At 41.6% G+C, this 12,588-nt stretch overlaps 1 protein-coding gene across 4 annotated transcripts in view; it reads right to left on the reverse strand.

The window, feature by feature from the left end:
- Positions 1-12,588, reverse strand: part of DPP6 (dipeptidyl peptidase like 6) — an 865,367-nt gene that overhangs the window by 244,163 nt on the left and 608,616 nt on the right. For all 4 annotated transcript variants that reach the window (XM_075922772.1, XM_006129324.3, XM_075922771.1 and 1 more), the window contains exon 4: positions 2,909-3,003. In XM_075922772.1, the coding sequence (XP_075778887.1) occupies positions 2,909-3,003 (95 nt within the window). The remainder of the gene's footprint in view (positions 1-2,908; positions 3,004-12,588) is intronic.

The raw sequence follows: 12,588 nt of genomic DNA on the forward strand, positions 1-12,588 counted from the left end.
CTTTATTCCACAGGTCTAAAATACACATCAGAACCCCAGTGGCATGTGCTTGCAGGCTGATGTGGCTAATTTTTCATTCCCTTTTTAGCTCCCTCCCTGACATGAATTTCTGTGGTTCAACTGCAAGTGAGTGTCTCACTTTGTAAAGGTGCCAGGGAATAAGCCACTGATGTAAATAGGTATGCCTGTGGACAAAGTACTTGCAAGGGGCTTACATTATGGTAAAACAGTACAGCCTTGGAGGTGAAGCAAGGTGTGAAGGTAAAATGAAAACACGTGGCCTTTAAAACTGGATATAGCACAATGATATAAAAGGCTTGAAGGAGGCACGTCAGGATTGCTTTTAGGCCAATCTTTTAGGAATATTTAAAACACTGACATGGTGCTAGAACTGAGTATGAGCAAAATTAGATTTTTACAGCATGAAGTCAGTATGGCATATAGATTTAATATTTTTTTGAAGCCAAACAGGTTTTGGTACAAATCTTTCTTGTGTTTTTCCCCTTTTTGTTTTGTTTTGGATTTTTTGGTGGCAAATTCAGTACACAATTCCCAGAGTTCTTTTTACAGTTGTTAGGCAATTATGTTAAACCTGCCTTCAGTTTGTTCTGCTTTTGTGACAAGGCATATTTCTGGGAAGGAGAAGGAGAGGAATCTTTTGCCGTTCCCAAACGTGGAGGCACAAAAGTTTGATGCCATAGGGCAGTGGATTCTTTGAAAGTTCTCTGCACCATTCCAGCCCTGCAGAGCAGGCAGAGAAGTGGCTCTTCCAGCCATGTATGATTCACCTGGATGTGGAAAGGCAATTATTGACTGGCAAAATAGCCTCTTGAAGGATGTTTCCAGGCAGACTAACTTAGGGCAAAATGGCTTAGCATTGGGAGGATGGTGTGTATGGGCAGGCAAAGGGGGCAAATGCCCAGGGGCCCACGTGATTTAAAGGGGGTCAGAGGGCCTGGGCACTGCTGTGATAGTGGCTGTCAGGAACTGCGCCAGGCCCTTTTAAATCATGCCCGTATGGGCAATGGGTGGAGCCCCTCTTGGGGGAAGCTAGTCCCCAGCTCCACTTCTGCCACCTGCCTCCCTCCATGGCTGGAACTGCAAGACACCCCCTGCACTCCTCCCTCAGATGGAGTCATGAGTCCCTCAGCTTGGATAAGGCCCAAGTGCCCACTCCCCAGCCACAGGAGCCCGGGGCCAGCTGCAGCCACTCCTCCCACCCCTTCCTCTGACCCATCCTGCTCTGGGGGAAAGCATCTCCTCAAAGACATTTTTGATATGCTCTGTGTAGGTTTCTGGGTGGCTGAGTAGCAAATCGTGATGGTGGCTTTTGAAATGTGGGTAATTTTTTATCTTGTCTTTAAAAGCAGAACTGTTCCTAAATAAATCATGGAAGCTTCCCATGAGCCATGTGTGGGTCTTCACTGGTGTTTACGGTAGCAAGATGGTGAGGTGTAGCAGTGTGATAGCCTACAAGTTGTCTTGGCTTTCATACTGCCTCTCCCTGCTGCATTGCTTCAGCATGAGGTCTTGGTAGTCCACAGGCTAGAAACAGAAGGAAAACTGGTTTACACAGATCTGGATTGTGCAAGGTTGGAAATATTCTATGAAAGATGCCTGTATTCATGAGATTCTTTTTAAACATAATGTATATTTGGTATTCCATTTGGAGCTGATTAATTAATTTTTAAAAAGTATAAGACAGCTTCTTGCAGCAGGACTTTGCTCTGAACTTCTGTCTCCTCTTTTTCAGATTTTACATTCAATCAGTTTTAGAATTATTGTCTTGTTTGGAATGCAAACAACATTGTTTGTTCACCTCCTCCAACCCCACTCTTCTGGATATCTGGACTCATTCCAAGGAAATGTATGTTGAAGATGGTTTCTGATTGGTTGCTGTTTCAAATGGTTAACTTTCTGTGACACATAACTGATTAGTCTGCACACATAAGAAACCCTAAAACAATCTAAAGCAATCTAAAAATAAATCTAGGGAGGTTGTGGAATCCCTGTCATTGGAGATTTTTAAGAGCAGATTAGACACACCTGTCAGGGACGGTCTAGATCAGTGGTTCCTAAACTTTTCGGCATCACGCCCCCTTTTTGATTTTTGAGAAACTCTCATGCCCCCCCAAAAAAATTTTGCAGCAAAACTTGTTGAGAAAAAGAAAAAGGTTGACCTTTTAAGAGCAGAGCAGGTGGCCATTTTGAAGTCTGCCCGGGACACTCCATCCATCCCCTGCCCCAGCTATCCTGGGGGGAGGAGGGGAAGCGGCGAGGGGAGGGATTGGATCACCTTGTACCCCCCCTGGAATTTCTTCACACACACACACACACACACACACACAGTTTGGGAACCTATGGTCTTGATGCTTGGTCCTGACAGGAGTGCAGGGAATTTGATGACTTCTAGAGGTTCTTTCCAGTTCTGATTCTATGAAATCCTGTGAATTGGGTCTGTGGAAAGGAGGGGAGGCATGGCTACCACTGGTGTGCAGTTCCCCCAGACAGGTGGGAGAGACCACTGCCACTGGCTCAGGAGTCCTCTGGGCAGTGGGAGGAAGAGCAGACAAACTCTCTGAAATATATGGTAGATAGCTGTCCCTTCCTCTGCCCTTTCTTTATTTAAATCCCCGCTTCATTGACTATGTCAGGTAAACTACTTTAAATGGCTCCGTCAACGGAGCCATGTAGTCTACACACACCCTTGTACTCAGAGAGATGCACGGAAACACACAGACAGATGCACAAACTCTGTCAAATATATAGAAGATAACTACAGTGGTTTGTACAGTAACTGTGTAAAAACCTTCTGGTTGGCAATATATGAAGTGGAAAATTAAATTCCGTTTTCTACTTTATTGACCTGAATGCAAGAAAGCTGTTAAATTATCCTGCTCATACTTACAATTTTTTTGTTTTCTATTAATACTGTTGTGTTGTTTGTTTCAACATTCCACAGGATCACAGTTCCATTCTGATTTCTATAAATAAATTCTTTATCTGCAGGAAAAAGAAAAAGAACATTTAGAAATTGGACAGATTTTAGCCAGAGAAGTTGTTTATTTATGTAGAACTAATTATGGCTTTATGCCAAAAAGAACTGCTGTCTTTATTCTATTTTGTGGTCTTATATCACACTCATTCTAATCTGTTCTGCTTAGGTTCTAAAAACCTGCTCATGACTGTTGTCTGAACCCCTTCAATAAGTACATTAAGCAACATGATTAACATCTGTGATGTTTCTGTTTTCTCAGCCTTTTTCGAGGGGGAGAAATGTGTGCAGGGGAGAGTTTTCATTCAGATTTTTAAATTATATGCCCATACACACGTAGAGCAAGAGGAAGAGCGCTATTTGTTTATCTAGCAGAAAGCCAAGTCAAAGAAATGACAGGGATGTGGTGAGGTTAATGAGGATTCTTCAGACGACAGGTTGGCTTGATCAGTATTTTTATGGGAGAACACCAAGGGAAAATCATGGTGCTGCATGAAGGAGTGTGTAAAGGTGGTTCTCTTTTTTGCAGTCAGTAATGTACTTGTTTTCCAGTATAGCATGCTGCTGGAGACAGGGCCTTTCAAATAAAACCTAATATTGAGGTCCTGACCACTTTGTAATGAAATGACCCCATCACACTTTTCAGACATGGGTGAATTAATAGCTAAGGCTGTTAAATCCTAGCTGCCTAAATTCCCCCTTCCCATTTCAGTTAGTGAAGTAACTCTTCATTTCCTGTTTTAAAATGCCATAAACCTGCCCCTACAGGTGAAAAGTTCATGGGGATAGCAGTTGCCGGGGAAGTCCCACTTGAAGGGGGAGAATACAAAAGCCACCTATTCTATGCACCTCTGTTCTGGATAGAAGCTGTTGTTTATGTGTATGCCATTATTAGTACATGTAATAATGCTTAGCAGATTTATATATCTACCTGCAACACATCACCAGCATTTGAATAAACTACCAATACAATTTAATTGGCATAATGTACACGATATGAGGTCTTATGATTCATTCAAAAGCAAGAAAGCTGAAAAGTTTAATCTCTTAACAGTGCACGTATCCACAGCTACCTACAAAACTGACATGTCCCGCAAGCATTTTGCTCATCAGTACCACCAAAATAAAGAATTTTAAAAGTGCAAGATTCACAATGATGAACTAGGGCTGTGACATCTTACTTAGGGTATGTCTACACTACCACCCTAGTTCGAACTAGGGTGGTTAATGTAGTCATACGAACTTGCAAATGAAGCCCGGGATTTGAATTTCCTGGGCTTCATCTGCATGTTGCCGGGTGCCACCATTTTTAAATGTCCGCTAGTGCGGACTCCGTGCCCGCGGCTACACGTGGCACGAACTAGATAGTTCGGACTAGGCTTCCTATTCCATTTCACGATGCATACAGATATTTCGGAATAGGAAGCCTAGTCCGAACTATCTAGTTCGTGCCGCGTGTAGCCGCGGGCACGGAGTCCACACTAGCGGACATTTAAAAATGGTGGCGCCCGGCAACATGCAAATGAAGCCCGGGAAATTCAAATCCAGGGCTTCATTTGCAAGTTCGTATGACTACATTAACCATCCTAGTTCGAACTAGGGTGGTAGTGTAGACATACCCTCATAGGCTTCTATGTTTTGTTCACATTGCCTTACTTTATTCATTTTGCATTGTCAAGAGTAATGTGTACGAATCTTGGTAATACATGCTTGATATGCATTTTTCTTGTTTTGGCTGAAAAAAGGGTGGACAAAGAGTCTAACAATGATAGTTTCCCATGTTGGTAATAGGGATATAAAATCCTTTAATTGGTTAACTGATTAAGTGTGATCCCGCTCCTCACCCACTCCACACAGTCAACTCCTGCTCCCAGCTCCCCTGCATGCGGGAGCCTGTGGGGCTGGAGTAGCCCTCTGCCCATGATGGGCCGCAGGCAGAGGGCTGATCCCACGTACTGGTTAACCAGTTACCTGTTCACATCCCTAGTTGGTAAATGCCTATGTAATGGGCACATGCAGTTCAAACAGTTCCCCTTAAATGAATGGGATTCCTTCCACTGCCTTCACTGGAACTTGGACTTGTCCTTTAGATACCAAGTGACAGGTGATATAGAAGAACCTGGGAAAGACAGATGTGCCAAAGTCTGGAATTAATGGTTATATGCACCCAAGGCCTGAGCTTCTTCTAAGGGATACAACTGATGATAAATGAAAAGATTTGGTATCTGATCACGCAGAGATTAGCAATAAGCAAAATGCGAGATCTTAGAATGATATATTATATTCAGCACACAACAGGCCTACTGTAAGCATGGTAAGATACAATATTCAAACTATTAGGATATTTTCTAATTAAGTGAACTGAATTAAAGCTTGATCCCCACCTGGAAGCTTGACTCAGAGGCTTCATCTGCTCTGCAGGTTCCTTGTGCAAGAACTTTTTGCGGAAGAGATCGTCTGCAAAAAGTTCTTGTGCAAGAGCGCGTCCACATTTCCATGTGCTTTTGCGCAAGAGAGTCCACATGGCCATGGACGCTCTTGCACAAGAAAGTTTTGATGGTCATTCACAGAATGGCCATCAGAGCACCTGTGCTTTTTCTGATAGGGGCTTCTTGCACAAGAAACCCCTGTTGTCCATCCACACATGCCTTTTTGCGCAAGAGCTCTTGGGCAAAAAGGCTTATTCCTTGTAGAAAGAGGAATAACTCTTGTGCAAAAAAAAAAACCTGTCTTCTGACGATCTACTGTATTTTTTCTTACACAAAAAAATGCGCTTGTGTGGATGCTCCGCAAGTTTTTGTGCAAAAATGGCTGGTTTTGCGCAAAAACTCTGCAGTGTAGACGTGGCCTGAGGCAGCAACTGTAAGGTCAGAAGGGATCATCATGGCCATCTAGTCTGACCACCTGCATATTGCAGGCCACACACCCTCACCCCCCACTCCTGTAATAGACCCATAACCTGCAGCTGAGTTACTGACATCCTTAACTCCAAGTTAAAGAACATTCACTATTTATATTGGTTTAAACCTGCAAGTGGCCCGTTCCTTGTCCTGCAGAGCAAGGCAAAAACCCCACCGAGTCTCTGCCAATCTGAGCAGGAGAAAATACCTTCCTGACCACAAATAGGATGACTGGTTAGACCGTGACCATGTGAGCAAGACCCAATAGCCAGACACCTAGGAAGGATTATCTGAAATAACTCAGAGACCTCCCCATCTAGGGCTTCATCATCAGTCACTGGAGCTACTTGCTGCTAGCAGTCGCAGATCAGCTACCTGCTGCTGTGGACAGTCTCAGCATACCAGTCACTCCATAAACTTATCAAGCTCAGTTTTGAAGCCATTTAGGTGTTTTGCCTCCACTACTCCACTTGTAAGGTTGCTCCAGAACTTCAATCCTCTTGAACAGATAAGTGACATTTATTATTAATCAAGTGGACCTGCAGGCTTATTAATAATTAGTAATTAATTCTCAGACCATAACACAAACCGACAAGATTTATATTGCTCCTCCTAATGAAATTCCTACTAAATTTTTATTACTTCTTATTTCCCTGGTTACACTTATCCTAATGAAAAAACAAAATGCTTTAAAATGAACTGTAAATCTTTAAGGTGACTATGTAAATCCTATTCCATAGCTGGAAGTAAATAACAAAAAACTTTTTTTCCTTTAAAGTTTAACCAGCTTAAAATCTTCTGTTAATCTCTGGTATGTATTTCTAGCACTACTAAAACACGTTTTAATAAGAGATAATGAGTATTCATATGTCAAAGCTCTATATCTTGCTATCATATTTAATACAGGCCATGGATAAAGGGTCCCATTTAATGAACTGAAAATTGGTTTGCTTAAACGTAGAACAAATTGATCCACATTGTATTCCAGGCAAAACACAATAAGGTTTTGCTAGTCTTCTAGTCATGTTATCTTAGTCATCAAATGAATCAATGAATAATATTCCAAGGCTGTTTTGGAATGTGTGATTTGTTCCGGTAAAAGAGTATTCATTTTAATGGGACGTATCTCAATCAAAGACAAAAGCAGCACAGCAATCTTTGTCTCTAATGAATTCTGTCCAGTGAGCTGATGAGAAGTTGCAGTCTGATTAATAGCCATCACTACAGTTGATAAAGGTCATCACTGAATCTCATTGTTTATATCGGCCTTTCAGTGCGGCTGCTATTCATTGTAAATGTTGCTGAAAATTGTAATTTTAGGCATAAAATTGTTTATTCCATTATACAGTGGATTTCTTGAATAGCTGTTAGAACATAAGCATAGCCATTTTGGGTCAGGTCAATAATCCATCTAGTTCAGCATCCTCTCTTTCAACAGTAGTGTGTGCCAGATGCTTCAGAGGTAATGGACAGAACAGGATAATGTCAAGTGATCCATTGCCAGTCTCAACTTCTGGAAGTTTAGGTCACTTTGATTATTCCTTCCCTACTTCCAACTTCCAGGAATTTTTCTATTTTTTTTCATTTTTCTGTTATTGATGATGACAAAACTACCAGAAATAACTTTACGGCTTGCCTCTACACAGTACAGGTGTGAAACATAACAGTATTGGAGCATAGTAAAAAATAAAAATGACACACAGCCTAGGCAATGGAACACAATTCTGCATTAGTGAGTGTGCTGGGAAGCAGGAGTTAGGCTGCACAGGAAAATGTTTTAGCAGCACACTGAGTATCCTTCTGATGTCCCTGTCTCTTCAAACATGGCCATCCTCTGCCCATGCCTTGCCTCTTTTAGTCACCCTATATCAGGGATGGGCAATAAGTAGTCCATGGGCAAGATGCAGTTCGCTGGGCTTAGCCCCTACGGTAAGCACCCCCGGTTAGCCATGGTTCACCGTTCCCACCCAATGGGAACATCTGGAAGTGATGTCCCAGGCCACGCCACTTCCCGCAGCTCTCATTGGCCAGGAATGGCGACCCATGACCAGCAGGAGGTGCAAGTGGCTCTATCTGCAGATGCTCATATAAATAAAGTGTGGGCAGCCCACCAGGGGCTAAGCCTGACAAACCACCTCCGGCTTATTGCCCACCCTTGCCCTATACACTTGAAAATAAGGAAAAGGGCACTCATAGGACTTGAGATGTTCTGCTTCCCAGTGCAGAAGGATTGTACATAGCCTTGCATGAAGTTTCTTCTTATGGGACGCAACTGGGGCCAGCTCCTGCTCCAGTAAAATCAATAGTCAAACTCCCACTGATTTCAACAGAGCAGGATCGAGTATTATGGAAGAACTTGGAATAAAATTTACAAAAGAGTCTTAAACCAGATTACCAAAGATATTTAGAAGCCTACAGATAGGCACCTACTGGGGCTCCCAAAAACACTTATCCTGCTGAATTCAATTTATGTTAAGGGGATTTAAATGCCTAACCTGCTTAGATACTTAACTGCAATTGAAATCAATTGACAGTCTCAAACAAATGAATTAAAACCCACTGAAAGTTAAGGAGACTTTTGCTCCTAAGTGTCTATATCTCTTTTGAAAATGGGACTATGTTGAAACTTTTGCTGTTGAAATCTCATTGTCTACCATGTAGAACTTGCCTTTATTGAAATACAACAGGCCATTGTAAGTTGGCTTCATTCCTTCAAAGGGAAACATCATGGTAACTCGCCCCCTCTTCTGAAGGCTTTTTAACTGAATGGACAGGATTTTTTTTTCAAGTTAATTATCCTGTAAGTTATTAAACCTTCCCACACATTGTCCTAAATCTAAGAAGGATATATAGACCTTCTTAACTGTGCATAAGTTGAACAAGTGCACCATCATTACCTCTTCTAGACTGAACAAACACATAGGACAGAACTTGTTAATATTACACATGAATGTACTCCTTCTGAATCCACAGAACTCCTTCCATAAGCCAGGCCTTGCCTACAATGGGAAGGCTTTTGGGTATAGTTATATCAGCATAGTTAAACTGGAAAGACCAACTTGTGTAACCACCACCAGGTGAATTTGAACCTGGGACCTCTGAAGCAGAGTATAAGAGCCTCTACCCTCTAAGCTAAAAGCCAGTTGGCTCCCAGCCCATGATGTAGAGATCTCTTGGTCTTAACTGTTGCTGTGGTCTAGGTGCCACTGCACGGTAACCACACTAGGTGTGTGGGTGAATTGCATGAATTAAGTTATGTTGCTATACCGATTAGGGTTGCCAGGTGTCCGGTATTGACCCAGAGAGTCTGGTATTTTCACCTCCTGTCTGGTAAAAAAAAAAAAAAAAAATCAGAAAATACCAGACACCTAAAATGTCCGGTATTTTCTGATTTTTTTTTCCCAGCTAGGAGGCACAAATACCAGACACTTGGCAACCCTAGGCCTGGGCCTGGGCCCAGCCCCCAGCCTCCCTCTCCCCCCCCCCCCGGGCCCTGACACCCCCAGCCCCCGGACCCTATGCTTACCTGGTTCTTCAGGGAAGCTAAGTTCTGGCTTGAACAAGAATACAAAATGGCCACCGGCAAAAAGCCTAAAGACCAAGGGGAAGCAATGCCTTCCCTGAGTCTTAGTGTTCAACCTCTCCCCTGTTCCTATCACTATTCTAACTCTGCACTCACTCTGAAAGGGGCCATGCTGTTTTAATGATGTTTTATTATTAATTGTTATTATTATTATTTTTTGGTTAGTAAGTCTCGGAGTCCTTTTTCCCCCCCCCTTTTTTTTTTTTTTTTTTTTCTCAAACACTTTGGTCTCTCTTCACCTTTTTTTTCCTCGACAGACTTTTTTCCCCATTGTTTGTTTGTTTGTTTGTTTTTTTTGGTGGGGAGGGTGTTTGGTATTTTTGGTTCAACCAGCTGGCAACCCTAATACAGATGCTTATACTATTATAGCTTAAACTGGCTCCTCTAACCAGCTTAAGCTATACTAGCACAAGTACAGTTATACCAGTAAAACTGCATCTACACTGAGGCTTTTACTGGTATAGCTTTCTTGATTACAAAAAAAAAATCAGGCCCCTAACACAACTACACTGATAAAACTTTTAAGTGTAGATCAGGACCAGGATTTGGCCCTTGATTAAGTTGGAGTGAAGTGTATATAGATGGAGAGCAATGTATATTTTCTTGAACAACTACGAGCAACAATAAAAATGGTTTAAATTAATATAATTTTAAGGACAGCATGCACCTAAGAGAATGTTTTATATAGATACCAACTGACTAGGTTTAATGATGTGTTCTTCCAGAGCCACCCTTCAAATCATCTGTTAAAAGACCCTGTCAATGAGAAGAGCATCCACAGAGAATCATTTAACCCCTTTTAACTTGTTACAGTTTATTATGGATTTCTGCCTGCTTAAAAGGCCCAATATTCTGTGCCCTTTTTAGCCACTAGCTAGTATAATTCTACAGAAGAACACAATATGAGATGCAGAGAATCTGATGAAAGAAATCATGCCAAAACCATTTACGGTATGTTTTACAAGGCAATAGTTAAAAGGACATTTGTGCCTCTAAATGCCCTTCAGACATAACCAAGCACACCCCAGTGGTCACAAGCAATCCAAAAGATGACAGTCTCTGATTACATTTTCTTTTTACGGCAACCATACTAAAAGAGTATCAATATTTCTTTGAAATTAAGTGGATTTTAACTTCAAACCTAAAAGAATTGTGGGTAAGGAATACATGACAATTTACTAGCAAGTTTCCTTTCTTGTGTGTGTCTGTTAGATTGATTACCCAGGACTAACACATACTCTCTGACAGCTCTCTTACAGCACATCTTTTAAATTAGTAAAGAAGTAACATACAGGCAGTCCCCGGGTTACATGGATTCGACTTACATCATATTCCTACTTACAAACAGGGTGAGGCAACCCCGCACTAGCTGCTTCCCCCAGGCAGACCAGGGAGACGCGAAGCTAGCGCCCCCCCCCCCCACCCCTCAGCAGACCAGGGAGATGTGGGGTGGCTTTTCTCAGCAGACACCTCAGCTTGAGAATAAAGGACTGAGGGAAGTGAGGTGTGGGAGAATAAAACTTGAGCTCTGGAGAAATGTTTAGCTAGAGTTTCCCCTACAATATGTACCAGTTCCGACTTACATACATATTCAACTTAAGAACAAACCTACAGTCCCTATCTTCTACGTAACCCGGGGACTGCCTGTAGTTTATTGTGGCACAAATTTCCATAAGTGACAAGGGATTTTAGGTGCCTCTATTTTCAGATGTCCAATTCAACACATCCTAAAGGGGTCTTATTTTCAGAAAATGCTGAGACTGGGTCTCTCAGAAACAGGTCAATTCACAATGTCTCAATTTGGACAGCCAAATAACTGACCTCTGTTGAAATATTGAGCCATTGATCTTTCTAGATACCCATGGTAAAAATAAAATTCATCATAGCCAGACATACTAAGGAATTACTGTTTGGACTAAGGAAAAAATATTTACATCAGGCTTTGTCTATGCAAATGAAGAGAAGATCAGCATTTTGCCGCTTCATTGGCATAATTTATTTGAGCCATTTTTGCGCAAGGGGTTTTTGCACAAAAACAAGCAGTGTGGACTTTTTTTTGTACAAGAACCCCATTTTGTGCAAGATCCTTATGCCTCTGCCTTTCCAGCATAAAGATCTTGTGCAAAACGGGGTTTTTGCACAAAAAAACCCATCAACACTGCTTGTTTTTGTGCAAAAACAGATCAAATAAATTATGCAAATGAAGCACTGCAAAATGCTAATCTATGCTTCATTTGCATAGGCAATGCCAGCAAAGCCGGCAGTGTACATGTAGCCTCTGTGTCAAATAACAGGAAGAAATAATGGCTGTGCAACCATTCTATCAATATTAAATTGGTACAGTGATAACATCCAATATTAGAGCTCAGAGATCATAACACAAGATGCATGATAGACTGATAAGCTTTTGAGAAGAAATATCCTATTTTATTATTTGTCTCTAGAGAGTATAACTACTTGTTCAATGATACAAAGCAATAAGAATTTCATCCAGATAAATACAAAATGATATAGCCTTCTGTTATCTTTTCAAACTTAAGCAAACAAAAAATATGATTGAAACGGAACAAGAACAGATATTCTAAAACTGACATGTTGCAATTTTGCAGACATCACAGTCAAAAACAGGTTTGGTCTGTGACAGAAAATGTCCTAATTAGCAATCTAATCAAGAATCATGCAAAAAAATGACATCTCAAGAAAATTACAATTAGACAATGTCAACAGAGTTAGCTATAGACTGCCCTATGAGAAAGTTTGACTCAGCTATCTCAGGGCTGAAGTTATTCTGCAGTAGGCAATGTAAACTGCTGTGATTTAGGTGAGGTCTACGCTATAGGGAAATGTTGAATTAAGATATACAACTCCAGCTACGTTAATTACATAGCTTGAGTCAACACACCTTAATTCAAGTTTCCACATTGGAACGTCATAAGAACATAAAAACCGCCATATTGGGTCAGACCAAAGGTCCTCCTAGCCCAGTATCCTGTCTTCTAACAGTAGCCAATACCCGATGCCCCAGAGGGAGAGAACAGGACAGCTAATACTCAAGTGATCCCTCTCCTGTCATACATTTCCAGCCCCTGACAAACAGAGACTAGGAACCC

This window comes from Pelodiscus sinensis, chromosome 2 (assembly GCF_049634645.1).
Source record: "Pelodiscus sinensis isolate JC-2024 chromosome 2, ASM4963464v1, whole genome shotgun sequence".
NCBI classification, from domain to species: domain Eukaryota; kingdom Metazoa; phylum Chordata; order Testudines; family Trionychidae; genus Pelodiscus; species Pelodiscus sinensis.